General features: G+C 42.4%; 1 protein-coding gene across 1 annotated transcript in view; it reads left to right on the plus strand.

Moving 5' to 3' along the window:
* TET2 (tet methylcytosine dioxygenase 2) overlaps positions 1-19317 on the plus strand; it is a 73919-nt gene that overhangs the window by 43853 nt on the left and 10749 nt on the right. The window contains 6 exon segments of the mRNA XM_064450819.1: positions 5974-9364; positions 11600-11690; positions 15327-15420; positions 16578-16786; positions 17606-17618; positions 17620-17771. Coding sequence (XP_064306889.1) covers positions 5974-9364; positions 11600-11690; positions 15327-15420; positions 16578-16786; positions 17606-17618; positions 17620-17771 — 3950 coding nt within the window.

Genomic DNA, 19317 nt, shown 5'->3' on the forward strand with positions numbered 1-19317 from the left:
TTTTCCACCCGTATTGTAGAGGCATTTAATTTTCACTCCCCTTGATTTTATGCAATTGTTAAAATAGTGCAATTTTTCATGTCTGGGTAGATATTATGCAGCATCCCGTCTGTTTGATGGTTATATAATGCAGCAAGGGGAAGTCGCTGTGCAGACCAGTTTAGCTTTACTCTCTTGCCCTCTGTATTAAGGTCAAAAATCAAAATTATTAAAGTGCTTTTGTGATTAGATCATTGCATCACTGAAATGCAAGAACTGGTGTCAATAAACTGAGGGGGGGTTAGCACTAGCTGATTTAGAAATGCATGAATTATGAGGCTTCTGCCTTAGATAAGATTTAATGAATTATTAATCCTTATATTTCACAAATCCCATGTTCTTCATTCCCTTATGTCTGCTTATATCTATATTTGTTAGTCACAATTTTCCCTGTAAATTATGGATAAATTAGCTTAAATTAGGTAACAAATTCTAGCCATCCCACATTTTCTTTTCTGTTTAACACAGATTATTCGTAGATCTAAATGTCAGAGAAGACAATTATATTCATGCAATATGACCTCCTGCAGAATACAGTCACAGTCTCATCCAGTAGTTTCTAGATTAACCCCATAACTGCTATTTAAAGCTACAAGGAGAAAGCAATACATATATTTTAGAAAGATGTATAGCCTTAACTTAAAAACCTCAAGGGACAGAGAAAGCACAGGATCCTTATGTGAGTTTTTTCCAAAGCATTGCTAATGCACTGAATAAATATACTATCCAAATGAAGACACAGCTGAATGCTGCACAAAAGGACCCCATTGTAAGCCATAGAGCCCAGCTAACAACAGAGAGTTCTTGTCCTTCTAGGGCCTCCTTTACATCTGCCTTGAAGTTTCACTGGGTTTTCCTCAGTCACCATGCTTGCAGCGGGACAGCAGTGATGGTGGTAGGGAGCAGAGCAAATCCTTAGGGTTTATTGTGGGGTTCAGAGCCTCCACTCACGTTGGGCACGAATGCAATCTCTCTTTCAAATCTGCTTTGGACAACAGGGTTAAAATTCTCTCTCATGGGTGTCTTGGCTTCAGAAAAGCATGTTAAACCCATATTTAAACAACAGGCCCACACAGGGTTTGGTTTCTGATGGTATTGTATTTATTACAAACTGCCAGCAATCCTGGCTTGGGAGGAAGCTGTACTGTGAATGGCAAACCACCCAGGGTCTGGGCAGGCGTTGTCCTGGTCTTGCCTCTCCCATTAGTTTCCATGTGGAAGCTTGCTTTGTTTCTCAGTGTATAAACACAGTGCACCTTAAGCACGAAACACATGGAAAACCTTGACCTATACCAGTTTTCATGTGTGCAACATTTTATCCCATCAATAATGGAAATGTCTTGCTAGTAAGGAACTTTGCTGTGTTACGTCTCCCATTAGCTGAGTTAACGGCACGTATTTTCTCCACTGGTGACATTGCAGCTTGCTTACAGGTGTTAACCCAAGGCACAGCTAAAGCAACTGCAACTTAGGCCAGAGAAAAATTACATCCCACGATAACCACATGGCTATAAATTATGGTTTTGAGCATCATTACAACTGCTTACACATCTTGTTCTGAAGTTAAAAAGGAAAACTTTGACACAGAGTTAATCAGAAACAATTTCACATGTATGCGCGTCCAGAAGATTTAAAGTTTTAGTACAGAAATTGAACTTTCTGATAATGCCATGTATGAGTGTCCTTACTTAGGAATGTCTCTACTCGTGCCTTTTCTCGGATTTTTGTTCATTCATAAAATAGGAAAAAAAATTCCTTTCACTTCAGGAGCTTTTTCAGTTGTTGGAAGTTCAGGATTTAGACCTCTTTGCCAGTGGCATGAGCTTCAGAGGAGAGAAGCAACTGCACAACAGCACATAATACGTAGTAAATTAAGCCAGAAGTGAAGCCAACTACTGTACCCAGGTGGTAGGAGCAGGAGAGCGTAAGCAGAAAGTACATCTTACCAAACTGGAATTTGGCAAGACATGTAGGTAAATTCATCTGCTGTCTAGAAAGTGCTACAGGGGTTCCTTGTCTGGGAGCAGTTTAGACCTCTGTGTCATCTGGTGGTGGCAGAAGGGTGCCAGCAGGATGGAAGCTGCGGCAGCACTCCAGGAACAACCCAGCAAGCCATCAACAAGCTCCTGGGTATCTGACTTCTGCTTTCTTGAGTCACATCCTGATAATCACTCGAGCACAAGTCAGGTGAGGTCGTGAACTGAGGAGGTATTTTTCTGCTGTGGAGAACAGCAGCTCATCCGACATCCTACCTTTCGGTCCTTTTAAGGCCACAAGTGCTCTAACACAGCATCCTTCCGCCTACTTTTTCTACTAGGAATCTTGCCCAACTTTGCAGAAGATTGTACTCCCCTGCAGTGGGTGTATTTGTCCATTCATTCATCTGAACTGCTTTACATTCATGAACTCCCCAGATACAGGTGCTATATAAAACAAGGTATGAACCTCTAGAACTGACTAAAAGTAAAGAAAGATCTTATATGAAAGAGAATGACATAACTAAGAGTACTTTTTTCTGCTGCAGAAATGTTTGTGCGCTCATAACAATGCCTTCCACAACCTTTTGGTATTCCCATATTGATAGAGGTGGCAGGAATATGCCAAACTTGCCCATAAAACAAAATCGAAGGGAAAAAAAAAATATCTCAAACTCTCTTTCAGTAGGCGGTTTCCAATTTATGCCCCATATGTGGCAAGAAATAAATGTACATACATTGCTTGCATCTGAAAAAAGTCAAACGATGGTGGACTGAATTATAACTTGAATTCATATTGGTGGGATGAGATGCTGATCCATTTGCACAGTAATGTGCTATATTTAAGTCACGCATCGTGGCATCTTCAAAGAGGCCAGTCATAATTATGATGGATTAGACTGCAGAGTCAGTCCTAGATGCAGTAATTGTTTCACAGATGCTGCTGATGTGACTTGAATTTCTAATGAATTATAGCTGAAGAAAAATATGTGGAACTACTAAATGGTTTGGATAAAATACAGTTATGGGAAAGAGAAAAAAGGCTAGCTGCTACGCTTAGGAAAAGGTAGATTTGCTTCAAGAGGCAGACACTTCACCCCACAACAATTACAAAGAAGAGCACAGAGACTTTGTAAGGTGCAACCAGGTCTGCTTAGTAGTAGCATCAAGCATATCTTCATGGTGTCCCAGTTAAAACCAGTAGTAAAGGTATCGCTCCCATTTGTCTCTTGCCAGTTTTAAATTACAGATAATTGCTGTGACGTGTAGCTGCTTGAGCAAGGTTTGTACTCAGGTGTGACTCGAGGGTTGTGAACAACTGAGTGTAGACAGAGAAGCAAAGTCACCGCGATCCTAATTGCATTTCAGAGAATGGAAATCTGTCACTTTTAATTGATGAATTAACTTTGGTTTTTAAAGAAGCAAATGATTCCCGCATCCTTTGCAATGTCTAACACCAGTGCCTTTTACACTGGAGGTGATCGGAATTTGGGGGAATTGGTTGACTCATACCATGAGGTCTTTAAGAATACCATGAGTAATAATCCATGTCACACAGGGAAGAAAACCTTATGGTTTTTGAGGACAGCATGAACCTAAGGCTATTTTCTGAAGCACAGATGTGGTCCTTCGAGGGGTTTGCAAGCTAAGTTTAGAGAAGTCGGGCAGCCCCCACTTCTCAACAGAATGGTGTTTTTACCTATCAGTAAGAAGCTGAGAAGAAAGATTGTCTGAGAACTCTGGAAGGAATTTAGCTGCAACCCACATGGTACACCAGAATACAAGCAGCAAGGCAGACTTTGAGGGCCAGAGGAAGTTTCTCACACCTCAATCACACAGACTAAAACTTTTTTTAAAAAAATAAATATTTTAGAAGCAGCTTGACAGCACAGTGTTAATTACTATGGTGCCTTTTATTTCATCTCAATACTTGCGGAATACAGTAGCCTACGCACTTATGTCTGAGTTGTGGTTCAGCTGCAATATCTAGGTATAAAAGGTATGAAGGCAAAGAATGGTTTCCAAATTAGGCTGACGTTTTGAGACACTGTGGGAGCATCATTCTGCCGCATGGCCTCGAGTGACACATCAGAGGAATCCTTTTCACGCTTCTTTCTGTTAAGCATGGAATAGCGTCTCCTGGGAAAGCTGCAAAAGCTCATGTCTTGTGGTACTTTAAAGTTAGGTTGGGAAATATACCGAAATATATCTAGAAGGGCAGAAGCCTATCTTACTTTGTCAAGAAAATAGGTAGGATGGACACATTCTTTTCCATCTCTCTATTCTTAGCTTTCCCCTCAAAAACTTTTTTTAAGTACTGTTACTTGCAGAGAGAACTTCTCTACTTTTGTCATACAAAACATAAATTGAGTACAGAAAGAAAAAAAAACTTCAAGAGGTCAAAAGTAATCAAAAACCAAGTTTAGGATAAGGAGGAAGTGGATGCAAGTCATCAAATAGGTGCTTGTCAGTCAACATGTATGTTTGAATTGTCCTGATACTGAAATCAGAGCTGAAGCAGAGGGCATTCTGCTGGATGTATTGAATCTCATTAATTAATATTACTTTTAAAAGTGTTTTAGAATCATATTACTCAACTGAGTAAAGCAATACTGCACTGAAAACTATATCAATTAGATGTTCCTTAGCATTAAAAAAAAAAAAAAATAGTGTAGGATAAATACATAAGCAGAGCAACCGTGATGGGAGAAATTTTTCAGTAGTGGCAATTGCTTCTCCTGACTTTGCAGTCCAAGCAGGGATGACCTGGCAATGGAGAACCATTCAGAACCCCCTTGATGCAAACTAAAAATGAAAGCTTCAGGACAAAGACATGCGTGAGTCCAAATTTTCTCTGTGCAATCTCACATCTGTAAGGCCCTCAGTCTGTCTTCTGTCATTTGTGACTGGTTGAGAACCATAAAGCCAACAAAGACTAAATTACAAGCAGAGTCAAACCAGGTCTTTTTAATGTTAACTGGGATTGTGAATTCTGGGAAGATCCATGTGAACAGGATTAGCTTGTCATTCTATGGAATTTGTTCAGTGCACATTGTCAGTACTTTCGTCCAACGAAAAACTTCATTTTATAAATAAAATACAAGCAGTATATGAGAAAATGGGATTTTCCAACCAAACAAAGAAGAAAAAAAAATCCTAGCTCCACAGCTGTGGGGCTCAGTTCAAAACCCAAATATGTAGTTTAAGCCATGCTTGATGTCTTTATGTAATTTTGAAACGTTGTTAATACCTGAAAAAATACCACTTCCGTCAAAGCTTTCAGAAATCTCTTGATTTGTTTCTGTCAACAATACCAAGATGTTGATGAACTGTAAGAGTTCCTATGGACAGCAGTCAAGCATGGCTTTGTCGCACATGCATATCGTGCCACTCAAAGGTCTTCAGGAATGCCAGTTTTAAAAGACCTTGTCAGACAGCTGACGACAGTAAAAAGAGGACATTTCCCCCTCTAATTGGCAAGTTTGGTGGCAATAATCCTTCAAGTCACACAAAAGAGGTCTGGCACACTTAATCAAATAATGGGATTAGCACCAAGTCTGGGAGCCATGGTTTCAGCATGACTTTTTGCCTTACCAAGGAGAAAAAGGGACAACAGAAGAGTCTATGCAGGACATTCAGAAGCAGATAATATTTTTTTACACCATTAGGAGAGATATTTTGGTAAAATATCTGCTTGTGTGAAATGGGTATAAGGAGCCACTCTGTATTTTCAGTCTCTTTTCATCTTGAAGAGCAAACATTCAAGAAAGAGAGAGACGGGGCTGCAAAATGCGTTAGGATAGTGAAACACCCCGCAGGTGCGCCTGCAAGCTCATGTGTGTGGGAGCTGGTCTGGACAAAGGGTGCTTGAATGCTGCAGGAATTGTCAGTAACTGGCTGTCCATCAGTGGAGACTAAAATTGACTTAGATTCTCTCCTGTTTTCTTCTCTCTTCCAGATACGTTCAGAGGGTAGCTTTGTGGATGGCCCCGGAGCAGGCCAGATGGAACAGGACAGAACCAACCATGTTGAAGGCAATAGATTGAGTCCATTTCTAATACCACAATCTTCTCACGTTTGCCAGGCAGAGCCTTCTGTGGTAAAGCTACAGAATGGAAGTCCAGCAACAGAGAGGCCTGAAGTTGAAGTAAATGGAGACCACAAGTGGCTATTCATTAAAAGCAACTATGGAGTGCCCCACCTGAAGGGAAGTCCTAACAACCGCGTTAGCCCTGACCTTTTACAAGAAAAGAAGGTATATTCCAAATATATGCAAAATGGTGGGATAAAACGCACTTTTAGTGAGCCCTCTCTGTATGGACTTCATGAGAGCAAGAAAGCGAAACAAGACAAAGATGTAAATGGAGAAAAAGCTGAGCCAGAGGATAATAATGAAAAACCAAGTGTCTCCAATTGTTACAGTGAGAAGAAACATGAGAGTTTTACAGGACAAGGAAATGAAGTTTCAGATTTGATACAGCCTACAAGATACAACAGTGGTGGTTCAGAAAACCCTCATGACGTCCTGATTCAGGGTGAGCAGGAGCAGGAAAATATTCATTGCCACAACAGGGACATTGTCTTACTACTTAAGAACAAGGCAGTGCCAATGCCTAATGGTGCTACAGTTTCTGCCTCTTCCATGGAAAGCATGCATGGTGAACTCCTGGAGAAAACACTGTCTCAATATTATCCAGAACATGTTTCCATAGCAATGCAGAAGAACACATCTCATATCAATGCCATTACCAGTCAGGCTACTAATGAGTTGTCCTATAAGACAACGCATTCATCCCATACCTCAGGGCAGATCACTTCCCCACAGACCTCAAACTCTGAGCTGCCTCAAGTGCCAGCTGTAGTGGTTACTGAGGTCTACAACACAGAAGACTCCAGTAAACCACCTGTATTGCCAGGTAGCTGTTTGCTTCAGAAACCAGAACTACAGCTACAGCAACAGATTCCAGGCTACGATCCACACCAGTTACCCATAGGAAACAGTACTGTTCGTGGAAGCGTAGGGCAGGTTCCCAACCAAGACCTCTCTCTAAGTTCCAGCAGTAACCTGCAAGCTCAGAGTGCCGCTCTTGAAAGGTTTTCTGAGCAAGCAGAAAAAAATGGTGCTTTCTTTAAACAGAACTCAATGTTTCACAAAGATTCCTCCACTCCTCCTGCTCCGGAAAAAAACAGTGCACTGTCTGTCGTGGTGCGAGAAGGACACCATTTCTATGACAACAGATGTGATGAAACTCCTCCTGGGGAGATAAAGAATGAAGGGCAACAGCAGGGACCAATGTCAGAAAGTCCTGGCCTCAGCCAACACCAACTTCACCCTCAGCAGAGACTTCCGCAGCAGGCACAAACGTCACAACAAGATGCCAGTGAAAGCAACCCGCAAGCTGCTGTGGCCGCCTCAATTCAGCAGTGCCCAGAAGAAATTATGCCGGCGTCAAAGCCTCCCCTCCAAAACCTGCAAGTGCGCGGAAGCAAGGGTGAGTTGCAGCAACACTATCAGCATTTCCCAGGACAGAGGGAGCCCGAGATTCCTCCTGACAAAGCAAAGGACCAAGTGAAAGAGCCTGTGCCACAGGCTCAACGTTATTCAAAACCAGTCTGGATAGAACTGGTTTCCCCCCAGTTGCGCCAGGAAGAGCCTCCCCAAAAGCCTGGTGAAGCATTATTGCGATCAATTCTTCAGTTCCAGGCAAACACAGCCGAAACAGCCTATACAAAACAGTATGCTGGAAGTCCTGATGCAGTAAAGGGGCCTTCAGGACAGCCCCAGAGCCAGAAGATAATGCAACAGGAACAAATTCCTCTGCTGTACAAACGTGAGACCTCCCAGCTGCAGCCGCATCCCACAGCTGACCAGCAGCTGCCGTTCCAGAAACACTCACCGCAGCCACAGCTCACAAAGGTGGATTCCTTACTCAAGTCCCAAGTGCAGCAACACCCTCCGCAGCAGCTCCAATTCCAGCAAAGACCAGAACAACAAGCCGAACAGCCTTTAGGGGCCCCGTTGAAACAGCAGCACTTGAATCCCCAGCCAGGGGAAAATGAGCAATTCTTGCATTCGCACATTTTGCAACAGATGCTTCAAAAACAGGCACAGCAGGTGCAAATGCCGTGCAGTTCGCAGCTAACCCCAAACCAGCAACAGGCTCTGCAAATGAAAAATAAAGACCTGCCCCAAACCATTTCCCACTCCCAAAGCAATGCTGAGCAGCAACTAGACAGGACCTCCTTCAATCAGCTTAAAGTAGAGGAGTGCTTTCAAACTGGGAATAAGTACATGAAATCAAGTGCATTCCCACTGCATAACCCTCGGCTAGGCCTAGAGCAGGTTCAGAGCATGAACAACAAAGCTCCCCTTTACACTCAGAAAGCAAACGCTGGTCTGCAGCATCCCTGCCCAAACAACATGCACTTGATTTCTGAGAAGAAAGAAAACGCCGCAAATATCGAACGTTTTGGAGCCAACAAAATGCAGGACTTGCAACGTGTGCAGTATTTTTCAAATAACTTGACTGCAAAGCAAGATGTGAATCACTGTTTTCAAGAACAAGAGCAACAGACACAACAAGCTTCAGTTTTACAGCTACCACCACTCCAGCAAACACAATGCTATGGTGGTAGTCTGAACCAAGATCTCCCGAGCCAACAAGCTACACAGATTCCTCAGCGGTACTTACCACACAGCCAGCAAACTGCCCCACATGCCCAAGACCAGAGAGGCTGTCATTTGCAGTCCCAACCCCCTAAGGATTTTCAAAAGCATGCTGCTCTAAGGTGGCATCTCTTGCAAAAACAGGAGCAACAAGCATACCAGCAACCCAAAACCGAGATTGGTCCCAGTGCAGCACGCAAGCCTATAAAAATTGAGGCTGGCACAAAGTCTAATGTCTGTATGCGTCCATCAGCTGGACAGCTGGAAAACAAAATGTGGAGGAAAACAATTAAACAAGAGAATCAGCACTTCAGCTGCGAGAACATGCAACAAAAAAGCATCATTGAGACAATGGAACAGCAGCTAAAACAGATACAGGTCAAATCACTGTTTGATCACAAGACTTTTACTATCAAATCGCCTAAACATGTGAAGGTTGAAACAGCAGGCCCTATAACCATCCTATCAAGAAATACCGGTGCTGCAGATTTTGACACTCAGACCCCGATCTCAGATCAGCTAGCAAACTCGTCTGCTGAGAAAACCCCGACCAAAAGAACAGCTGGAACTGTTCTCAACAATTTTTTAGACTCACCTTCCAAGTTATTGGATACTCCTGTAAAAAATTTATTGGACACACCTGCCAAAACCCAGTATGATTTCCCATCTTGCAGCTGTGTTGGTAAGTGCTGAGATGTACTAAAAATGTACTAGTTCACAGGAAGGAAATGAGCCTTCAAGTTGGGATTGCAGGGTTAGTTGGATGTTTTTGTTGAAGGATTTTTTAATGTCGGATTTTTAGAACAGTAATTAGCAAAGACTTATAAAATTGCAATTTTATACACTTAATGCCTACTCCACTTATCCAATCCCGCACTTGGACTCTTTCTCAATATTTCATAAAGCAATTACCGGTTTGCCTTTTCAGTCCGAATGTTTATGGCCAGTAATGTATCCCCTCACATCCGTTCTCCTTAAGCAGCAGACATGTAATGACAACATGCTGATAAAAAGTAGGTCATAACTTCATAATCTAATTTATTCAACAAGGTTAAATAATAGCATTTATAAAATATGTCCTGGGTCCAAAACTTGAGATCCTTACACCGTTTTTTGCTCTAACAGTGACATTGCTGAAGTTTCCTTTAGTAAAGCCTAAGCAAAGAAGGAATGACAGATTATTCCTCACCAGTTGCAAGAGTTTATCCTCCCTTTCACACGCTTGTGTCCTGCAAGGCTAAAGAGATCAGGAGTTTCTTAGAGAAGCTACGCAAGCAGCACCAAAAAAGGAGCAAGGGGGACCCTCACTGTTTCTTCATGGCATACCCGATCTCCAAAAGCTGGAAGACTAGAGCAGAGGGAAGCACAGTAGAGTGACAGGCAAGGCCCTGTAGCCCAAGCTTCCGTACAGCACTGACACTGCACATAGCCAGGTCTAACAGGCACTTTCAAACTCTACTGGATAAACTATTCAGGCTGAGACAAAAGGTTCAGTACCAAAAAATGGGGGTGTGGGATCCTTGTTATAGTTTCACTTACTGGGATTTCATACCAGCAATAAGAGGGAAGTTGAATCAACGCCTCTCCAAAACTGCAAAATGGACCTTTTTGCCTTTTCAAATGCTTGGGGCTATGTCTCAGAGATGATCCATGGGAACGAAAAGAGGAGGTAGTGGATTTCCAAAGCTCCCAGGAAGAAAACTGCAAGCCAGTTCCTTGCTGCTCCGTATTGTTTTATAAGAAACAACCTACAAAATGTAGGTTTTTTGAAAACACTGAAGTTGTTTGGGTTTTTTCTTCTTGAGATGGTCTCTCCAATCTTATTGGCACCAATTTTTCTGGCAATCATTTAATTATTCTCACTTTGTTTAGCCAGTACTGCAACCACTAAGCAGAAGAGCTTATTCTCCACTCGCATTTTAATTCTTCAGTCTTAGCAGACCCTCTAGGAAATAAAGGAGCATGAAACTTAGGTCCTGTCCTCTTTGAAGAACCCAGTGCCACAGCGCAGTTGATTGGGTTTATTGCTCTTTCCTACCAATACTTGTCTTTAGGAAGATCAAATTAAGCCATTCCCCCATTGACGCGTTCAGGTTTATAGCGTGCCTTCATCGTGCTTCTGGAGGCTGTACGTCAAGAGCAGCATCACCTCATCCAGCCTTTGGAGTTGGCATGGCAGAAAGCATAAAGTCGTCCCTCAGACAAGTCAGCACAGCTCCACCATCTCCTGAAGCCTGGCCATTTCTTTCTCACTGCTGGAGCCTGCCTCCTGGTATCAAACCAAACATACAGCATATATTGTGAATTCTGACATGGTCCTACCTACACACAGAAAACTGAGGCCACTTTCGTAGCATACAAGGATTTTGAGTAAGCCTTGTGCAGGATTTCTTTCAGCAAACTTGCTTTTTTTTCATTTCACAGTCTTTCTGTGGGTAGCAGAAATTCTCTATGTAACTTTACTGGCCACTTTCTCAAGCTGTAGGTTCCTACACTGCAACATGTCTGCTGAAAAACAAGTACTGTACAGCTCACTAACGTCAATATTTACCGTTGTTATCCCATTTATCCTCCCTTTTAGATACTGGGAGAGGAGGAAGTGGGAGAAGGAGAAACAATTGTTTGGTGATAACAGGAAAATGCCTTTTAAATTGCAGTGTAGAGCCCGAGAAGTGAAACAACTGTTTGTGCTGGCAAAAGGCACACAGTCCGTATCGTGGCTATTTGCAAGATTAGCCACGTGCTTTGCATGTTCTGTATAAATTGCGTGGGCATACTTTAGACATAAGTGTTTGAAAACTCTGACCCCAGACCCATACAGCAGTATTCTAACGAGCTAGTTGTAAGCTTTGCAATGTGACTTTTTACATTAAAGAATTAAGCTTCGAAGTAATAACCTTTATTTTGTTTTAAACAGAGCAAATTATTGAAAAAGATGAAGGTCCTTTCTATACCCATCTAGGAGCCGGTCCTAATGTGGCAGCTATTAGAGAAATCATGGAAGAAAGGTAATTAGTGCAAAGGCACAGGGCAGATTAACGTTTATCCTTTTGTGGATGTCAGAATTTTTCCAGCTTTTGCACACAAAGAAATAAACAATTGCAAATCGAGTAATTACTTGTAGGCTTAGCTACTCCAGTGTTGCCAACATTACGCACTGTGCTATTCACCAGAGAGTCACAATATTTGACAGGGCTAATAGTCTGCTGGCTGGCACAGCCTGCGCACTTTGAGACAGATGGCAAGCAAACCCAGGCAGGAACAAGAGGTTCACCAGCCTGCCAAGCAAGACAGTTGGCAACGACTGCAAAAGCAGGCATGGACCTGGTGTTCCTTCTGGGTAGGAGAATGCCAAGGTAGAAGGAAGATGAAGAGCAGAATACCAAACTCCAACATTAGCTCCCCCCCCCCAAATTACTAAGTATATATAGTGCATCCTGAAAGGGCTAAATCTTAATTCTGTCATGTCCAGAGGAATGCCACAAAATTGTTGGATAGGATTTCAGCCCAAGAATCTATAAGTAGTTTTGTAAAAAACAAAAAAATCCCCCTTCCTCAGAGTATGGCACAAAACCAGCCTTAGCTTGATTGTGGACAATCCCTGTATCATGTTGCATCCTGTGATATATTTATTACATCAAAGCCAACCTAACCAGGAATTTTGAATGGCACAGAATGGACGCATGATCTGTGCTAATTAAAAATATGTGTAAGTGCAAAACCCATCAGCCTTTCTAAGGTATTTAAATTAAAACTGTCACAAAAGTGACACTGTGAATTCTGCATTACTTGTAGCTTTTGGCATGCGTAGACATTAACGGTCAGATTTTTAGAGGTTATGTGGGAATTCATTTCCCCTCTGAACAAACAAGCAAACAAAAAGCTCCCCAGTAAGTCAGAGACAGGTGGGAATTTGATTTGTTAATACCTTACAAATCTAGACTCCAGAACTGCAAAGAAGCTCCAGCTAGTTGCAGGACCAAAAGCAAATGGGCATTATTGCAGTGCTGTATCTGAGCTAAGGAGCACCCTTTCCTAGCAAGGTCTGCTAGCTTCTGCTCATCACTGCATGACCATGGGCCACTTGGGGCATATTAAACCCTTCAGATTATATCCAAGTCCTAAGGTCCTTTCTCTTTCTTAGCACCTTCTTCCCTCTGACTCCTGTGCAGAGCTTGCCCCAATACTTGTTTTCAGCTTTGTGAGCAGCTCGAATGCATGTAAGCTACATAAATCAGCTTCTTCCTGAAAAGGGGGAGTGAACACACCCTCATGAGAAGTTTCTTACAATTTGTTACCTTGAGAGCTCTCATTGACTGGTTAGTTCTTTAGTACTTACAAATAATAAATAAAAGAGGGAAGTCATTCATGTCATGATGTCAATTATCAGAGACGAAACTTTTTTCATTTCTTTACTTTGGAATGTAATTTTTCATCCTTAATATTGACCTCACCTTTTTCTTTTTTCTTTTTTTCCTTTTTTTTTTTTTTTTTACGTTTAATTTCATTTCATGTTGGCAGAAGGAAATCCTGAGAGATTATAGATAACATGCATCTGCTCAGCCAGGTTCAGCAGAGTATAGCAGCAGCCACTTGAACAATGGCTAGTTTTCAACTGTTCATATGGTATGAACTGTGCGATTACCTGACTGAAGAACTCCAGAACTCCTCCTTGTTAGTTTATTTTGTATCCCTAAGTAAAAAAAGCACTTAAGTATAAAGACACTCTCAAGCACATCTGTGCAGTTGGTGACACTAATCACAAGCGAAGCACTTTTAAACTGGCTTCCCATGAATATGGATTTACTTTTAAGGTATCAGCACTGCCAAACAAACCAGGATTTGGATTTAGACTTGCAGTTAATATTTTAGCTATACCAGAACAAATTTCTTGCAGAATCCATGGCGGATACACACATTTTACCTCTTCCTTCTCCCAATCCCTACTTTATGCTCAGTGAGTTTAGCTCTGTTTTTGAAGGCTTTGGACTGAAAGCAAGCATGACAAACATCAGGCACAAATTCCTTTGTGACAGTTGAGAAGATTTGAGACAAAGTCCATTTCATTTCCAGTGTGTAATATACAACATATTTCTATAGCAGCATCCGCACAGTTGTCCTGCAATCCAGATTAGCAATTTGATAGAAACTGTTATGGTTTAAAAATGTTTTTTTGATGTGGTTAATTAAAGAAACAAATCTATACTAACATCCAAGCCTAAGTAGGAAAAAGTGACCTAACAGTTGCCTGTAGAACACGTGTAGTACAACTTGATTTTATTTGTGTAATTTCCTGTGACACTGAAATTTCACAATGAGATCACATCTGAAAATAAGCATTTTTCATTTCCTTTACAGGACAGAAGTTTAAATGCAAATATTTGCTCTTAAATATGTCACCAAGATTTTAGTGCAGAAACAAGAGGGATGAAAGGTCAGAAGTTCCCAAGGCATCATTAAATGGCTGCATAACAGGAAGGAACTACCTTGATTGCTGTATAGGCAACAGGCAGAGAACAAGGACATTGTGATTTAGTCCCCGCACTTGGTTATTTAAAACAAACAAAAAAAACCCCAACACACAAACAAACAAACAGAGGTAACGCCAGTGAGAGCAGCAGAATTCAAGAAACGGTGATGGAAGTGCAATTTGCCCGGTCCCCAAAATGCAGCCAAGTCAAGGTGGTAGCTGGATCTATAACGTTACAGACACTGAGGTTTCTAACACACGGCCTCACCTGAGACCTGGCGCGCTCGAGGGCGCAGCGGGCAGGCACGCCCCAGCTGCAGCAGCCCGGGGAGAGGCCTGCCCAGAGAACGTGCCTGCAAATGGCTTAACAGGTCTGATGCTTTTGATTGGTTCAAGATTTGACTCACTTAGCATTCGCTGCATATTTCCACCTGGTTCATCAGAGGGTGTGGAAAGTGGATCCCATTTGCGCTGGGTAAAAGCGCTACTTATGTGCGGGGCTAGATTCTGCCTGGACGGAACAATCACCTTGATTAAATGCTTCAGCAAGAGCCGCCCGCCTCGTTTGCAAAATGACACACGCAGTCAGCACCATTTGAGGGTATCTTGTGATCCTAATTCAGTATAGAAGTCAGGCAGAAGTAAATAAGTAACAATTTATGAGCAGATTATAAAGTAAAGGATATAGATACGATGCAAATTAATCATGACTGAACTGATCCATACTGTATCTAAGCCAGAAACAAGCACAGAAAATTAATAAATTACTGCATGCCAGCTGTTCCATGAAAACTTCATTACATACATTGCAGAGTAATAACTTTTAACTCAGAAATTAAAGAAAAATGTAAAATTCCTCCCCAAAATAGAGGCTTCAAGTCCACTTTTCAAAATGTCATCTATAACAAATTCTCTACAGAAAGTTAAAAGGTTTGGCAATATTAATAATATGGATAATTTTTACTCATTCGTGATATATTAAAGGCATTTGCCTCTCTTAACTTATCAATCCACCACTATAATAAAATCAGCAAGATAAAACACATTGCACATCCCTCCCTGTAATTCATAGTGTTTATTTTTTAAGATAAGACTGGCAAATGTGCTCCATCTTTTCAATGTTCATGCAGAACAAAATGAATTTGCTTACTGTACGTATTTTTGTTTGTTTAAGATTTGGACAGAAGGGTAAAGCTATAAGGATTGAGAGGGTTGTCTACACTGGGAAAGAAGGCAAAAGTTCTCAAGGATGTCCAATTGCTAAATGGGTAAGTGATGTACACAAATGTTAAGACTAATCTAGTTCAGTATGATGGTTCGTGTAAGCAGACAGCAGCGACATGTCCTTCTGTTAGTTGACACTGGGAAATCTAAAATAGCTCAACGGCAGGAGCACCCCAGGCTGCCTGTAGACTGCTCCCATCCCTGTCTCTCACACTCCATTTACATGTTGCATGGAGAACAGCAAGAATAAAACCTGGCTTAAAGGTATGTAAACCTGAGAAGCAAGGCAGTTTTGTGTAGATGTAAGATTCACAACGGCAGACGTTCTCATTGCTGTTTAATTTTAGCTTACAAGTAAGTCCAATAAGTGCACCACATTGTGATGTTTCTAAAATGCACTCCCAGTTCGAGAGAGGCATTAGGACACCCTCTTAGCAAACACTGTCATACTTTGGCACCAATTACCGAGCGGTTTGGGTAGGCTAGGGAAAGACGGGATGAGGAAAAACTGATACATGATTATAGTCTTTATGCATGTCAGACTGCACCTTTTTCTTCTTTCAGAAATACCCACCATAGCACAAGCACTAAGAAGCAAGGACACTGTTTTGTTTGAACAACATCTACTGCTTTCCTCTCATTGCTGTAATGTTTGTATGTAGTAAGGGCAGGTCACAAAACCGAGTGGCTGATTACAAGCTCAGCTGCTTAAGTTTGGGAGGGAAAGGGAGAGAGCTCCCATGTCCAGTTACTCAGTCCCTTCCTTGGGGGCCTGCCTTTCCTACCACGGCTCCTGCCCTAAGTGCAGGTGTCAACCATCCAGCTCTGTGCGGGAAGGCATCTCACAGCTCACTTCCTTTTGCCCGCTAATCAAACTGGGCCACTTGTACTGTAGCACAGATTCAGGAGAAAGTTCCTGCTGAATCAGAGCATGGGGGATACCTTTAGAAAGCTGGTTTCCACCACCATGGCTTTCCATGCAGTCAAGCTCAGCCCCTTAGAAAACAGGAAGGGTAGCCCTGGCCTGTATCACTGAATGAGAAAAATGGACCGAGTTGCCAGAAACAAAGAGGAAGACAGAAGTAGAAGTAACCTCCCCACACACGTGCTAATGCTGAGGTTGCCTACTCTCTTGCTCTTCACATTAAGAAATGCATTGTTTGTGTTGGGGATCTGGGGGTGTGTGTTACTGTGCATGCAGGTAGTCCGCAGAAGCAGTCAGGAGGAAAAGCTACTCTGCTTGGTGCGCGAGCGAGCAGGCCACACGTGTGAGACGGCTGTGATTGTGATTCTCATCCTGGTCTGGGAGGGAATCCCAACAAGCCTGGCCGACAAGCTCTACTCCGAACTCACTGACACCCTGAGGAAGTATGGCACGCTCACGAACCGGCGGTGCGCCCTGAACGAAGAGTAAGTGGAACAAAGGGTATGCTTGCCAGACTTGGATCCCCACCTTCAGTCCTGGACCTGGCACCTCCACTCGTGCTATTACCCTGAAATACACATAACCTTTCCAGCTATTTCAGACAGTTTGAAAACCCACAAACCTTGTGAGAAAAGCAAGGTAAACGTTCTTATAAATCAGGGAAAAACATCTTCCCAGAGCTGTGGAGCATGTCAGTATATTTAAAGGAAGAGATCTCAGCAGGGCCCAGGACAGCAGATACCTCAACCTTGAAATAAAAACTAGATACACTAAATCGTACTGGGAGCCTACAGAAGCTAGCCTGAATCTAAAGAAATTGCAGTATATCGTTTTTCCATGTCTTTCTGACAGGGAAGAACCTTTAGACCAAAATTAACATAGCTATCACTGTGTGTTACTTTGGCTTCATGGGTAGTCATATTTCAGGAATTACTGCTTAGCCTCTGTCAGAGGGCTCCCACATTTTTGCAGTGCCGTCAGCATATGCCTGTTTCAGGAACCACGAATATCACTACCTAGCAAGGCACCACGCAAACATAGCCTCTTTCAAGCAAAGCCAGGTTTCTCACAAAAGCGTAGAAACCCCATAGTCTTTGCTTTGCAACCATGAAATTATTCACTCCAATAAATTATTGTGTTATAACATGTTTGCCTACCTCTTTCCTTTCTTCATTATTTATTGATGGAAGATGATCCAAGACCAGCGAGTCCCCCAGAGCACTGGCAGAACGCCGATGCCCACTGCAGGAGCACCCTGGGTGACCCACTTGCTGCTAGATAGCCCATATTCTCTTATTTTTTAGACGGACTTGCGCATTGTCAAGGGCTGGACCCTGAAACTTGTGGTGCTTCATTTTCCTTTGGTTGCTCCTGGAGCATGTACTACAATGGTTGTAAGTTTGCCAGAAGCAAGATTCCAAGAAAGTTTAAGCTGATGGGGGATGACCCAAAAGAGGTTGGTGTCCATTTGTAAAATGAGCCTCATTTGCAACGAAATGTTTTCTGTCGCTCTGCAAATAGAGATACAGTACAAGAGAACAGGGGCCAGAGCCCTGCCTGAGTGGCATGCATGTAAGATAATTAAATAACTGCCAGTCCAAACTGAGTGATTCCAGTCACTGAGCCAGCTGAATTGACTGTCCAAATTCTGACAGCTGGTAAAAAGGCCCTGAGACTTGAAACCGTGTTTGCAGGCTTTCACAATTAGAGGAGAGGGGCACAGCCTGAATAATTGTGGCTGTATTAGGCCTGCAACTGGGGCATTCCCCGGGTGGCAGAGTGGAAAGTTTACCAAGTGAAGGCATATAACATTGCAACTGTGGAAACCAGAGCAGACTGCGTGGAGACAAACATGATGAAACTTTTGAGATGACAGTAGGAAGAAGAGAATAAGAAAGACTCATTCTACGTACAGTCCTGCCCCACTGAATGTTTCCAGACTGGGCTCTGTGTTACAGCAACAACTGTAAAAACTGTTTTAAACGACTCAGAGTAATAAAAAAAAAACACAAACAACATTGACCTTAGCCTGGGGCACAAGATACCTTTTGGTGTTATGACTGCAGTGACTCGTGGACACCTCCAATGGCACAGTCTGGTTTTTGGCAAACGTGTAAATTTAGTCCCTTACTTGTGTACGGACACCTAGGTCTACAGCTTTCACTGTATACTGGTGTCTCACACAAATCCAAGCATTTCTTTCACATGATCAGAGAGCCAGGTACTTCTGCATCCTATGTGCCTGTGCTGAGAGTAGCACACTATTTAGAATATCAGCATAATTAACATCCAGTTTTTTCCTCCCCACTGCTCTTCTATGGACCCAAGAATTACAGAATAGCTCTCCTTCAGTCATGCTGTGACACAAAGCCTTCTTTATCATTAGCCTGCAATCCTAAACCCACTAAATTTTCTAAGCTGGATACCTGGCCAAAAGCCCACCAGGGCACTTGTCCAATTTGCATTCCTCTATTTACTTCCCATGGAAGCCAGAGCTGGGCAGGGAAGTTGGATTTACCCTCTAGTCTTATTCCCCACACAAAGTCGGGGGCAGCCAAGTCATGCATCCAGGGGCTGGGTCCCATAGCATAGACGCAGTTTATAGACAACACAAATAGGATCCTCACCAGAAAAAACTAGAAGTAACGCTTACTAAATGGTAACCTATGGGCCATGCAGAGTCTCCAAGTTCTGGCAGCAGCCACATGGTCACAGCAAGGTATTTTTGACAATTCCATAATGTCATTTTGGAGTCCCAAACTAGGATACAGTCCCACACTAGGAGATACAAACTTCTAATGCACCGAAGACGTCTCTCTCAAACCCATATGTTTTTCACAGCTCTTCACCTATTCCTCTAAAATACACAATATCCTAAAAACAAGTATAACCACTTCCAGTATGCCACTGTTCTTTGTGCACTCAAAAATAAGGGCCCTCATATAAGCGAGGTTTTGAATTTGGGATTCTCATCCTGAGAGGATAGGGAACAACTTTGGAGTATGTTACTAGAGTA

The sequence above is a fragment of the Phalacrocorax carbo genome, chromosome 4, assembly GCF_963921805.1.
Source record: "Phalacrocorax carbo chromosome 4, bPhaCar2.1, whole genome shotgun sequence".
Classification (NCBI taxonomy): domain Eukaryota; kingdom Metazoa; phylum Chordata; class Aves; order Suliformes; family Phalacrocoracidae; genus Phalacrocorax; species Phalacrocorax carbo.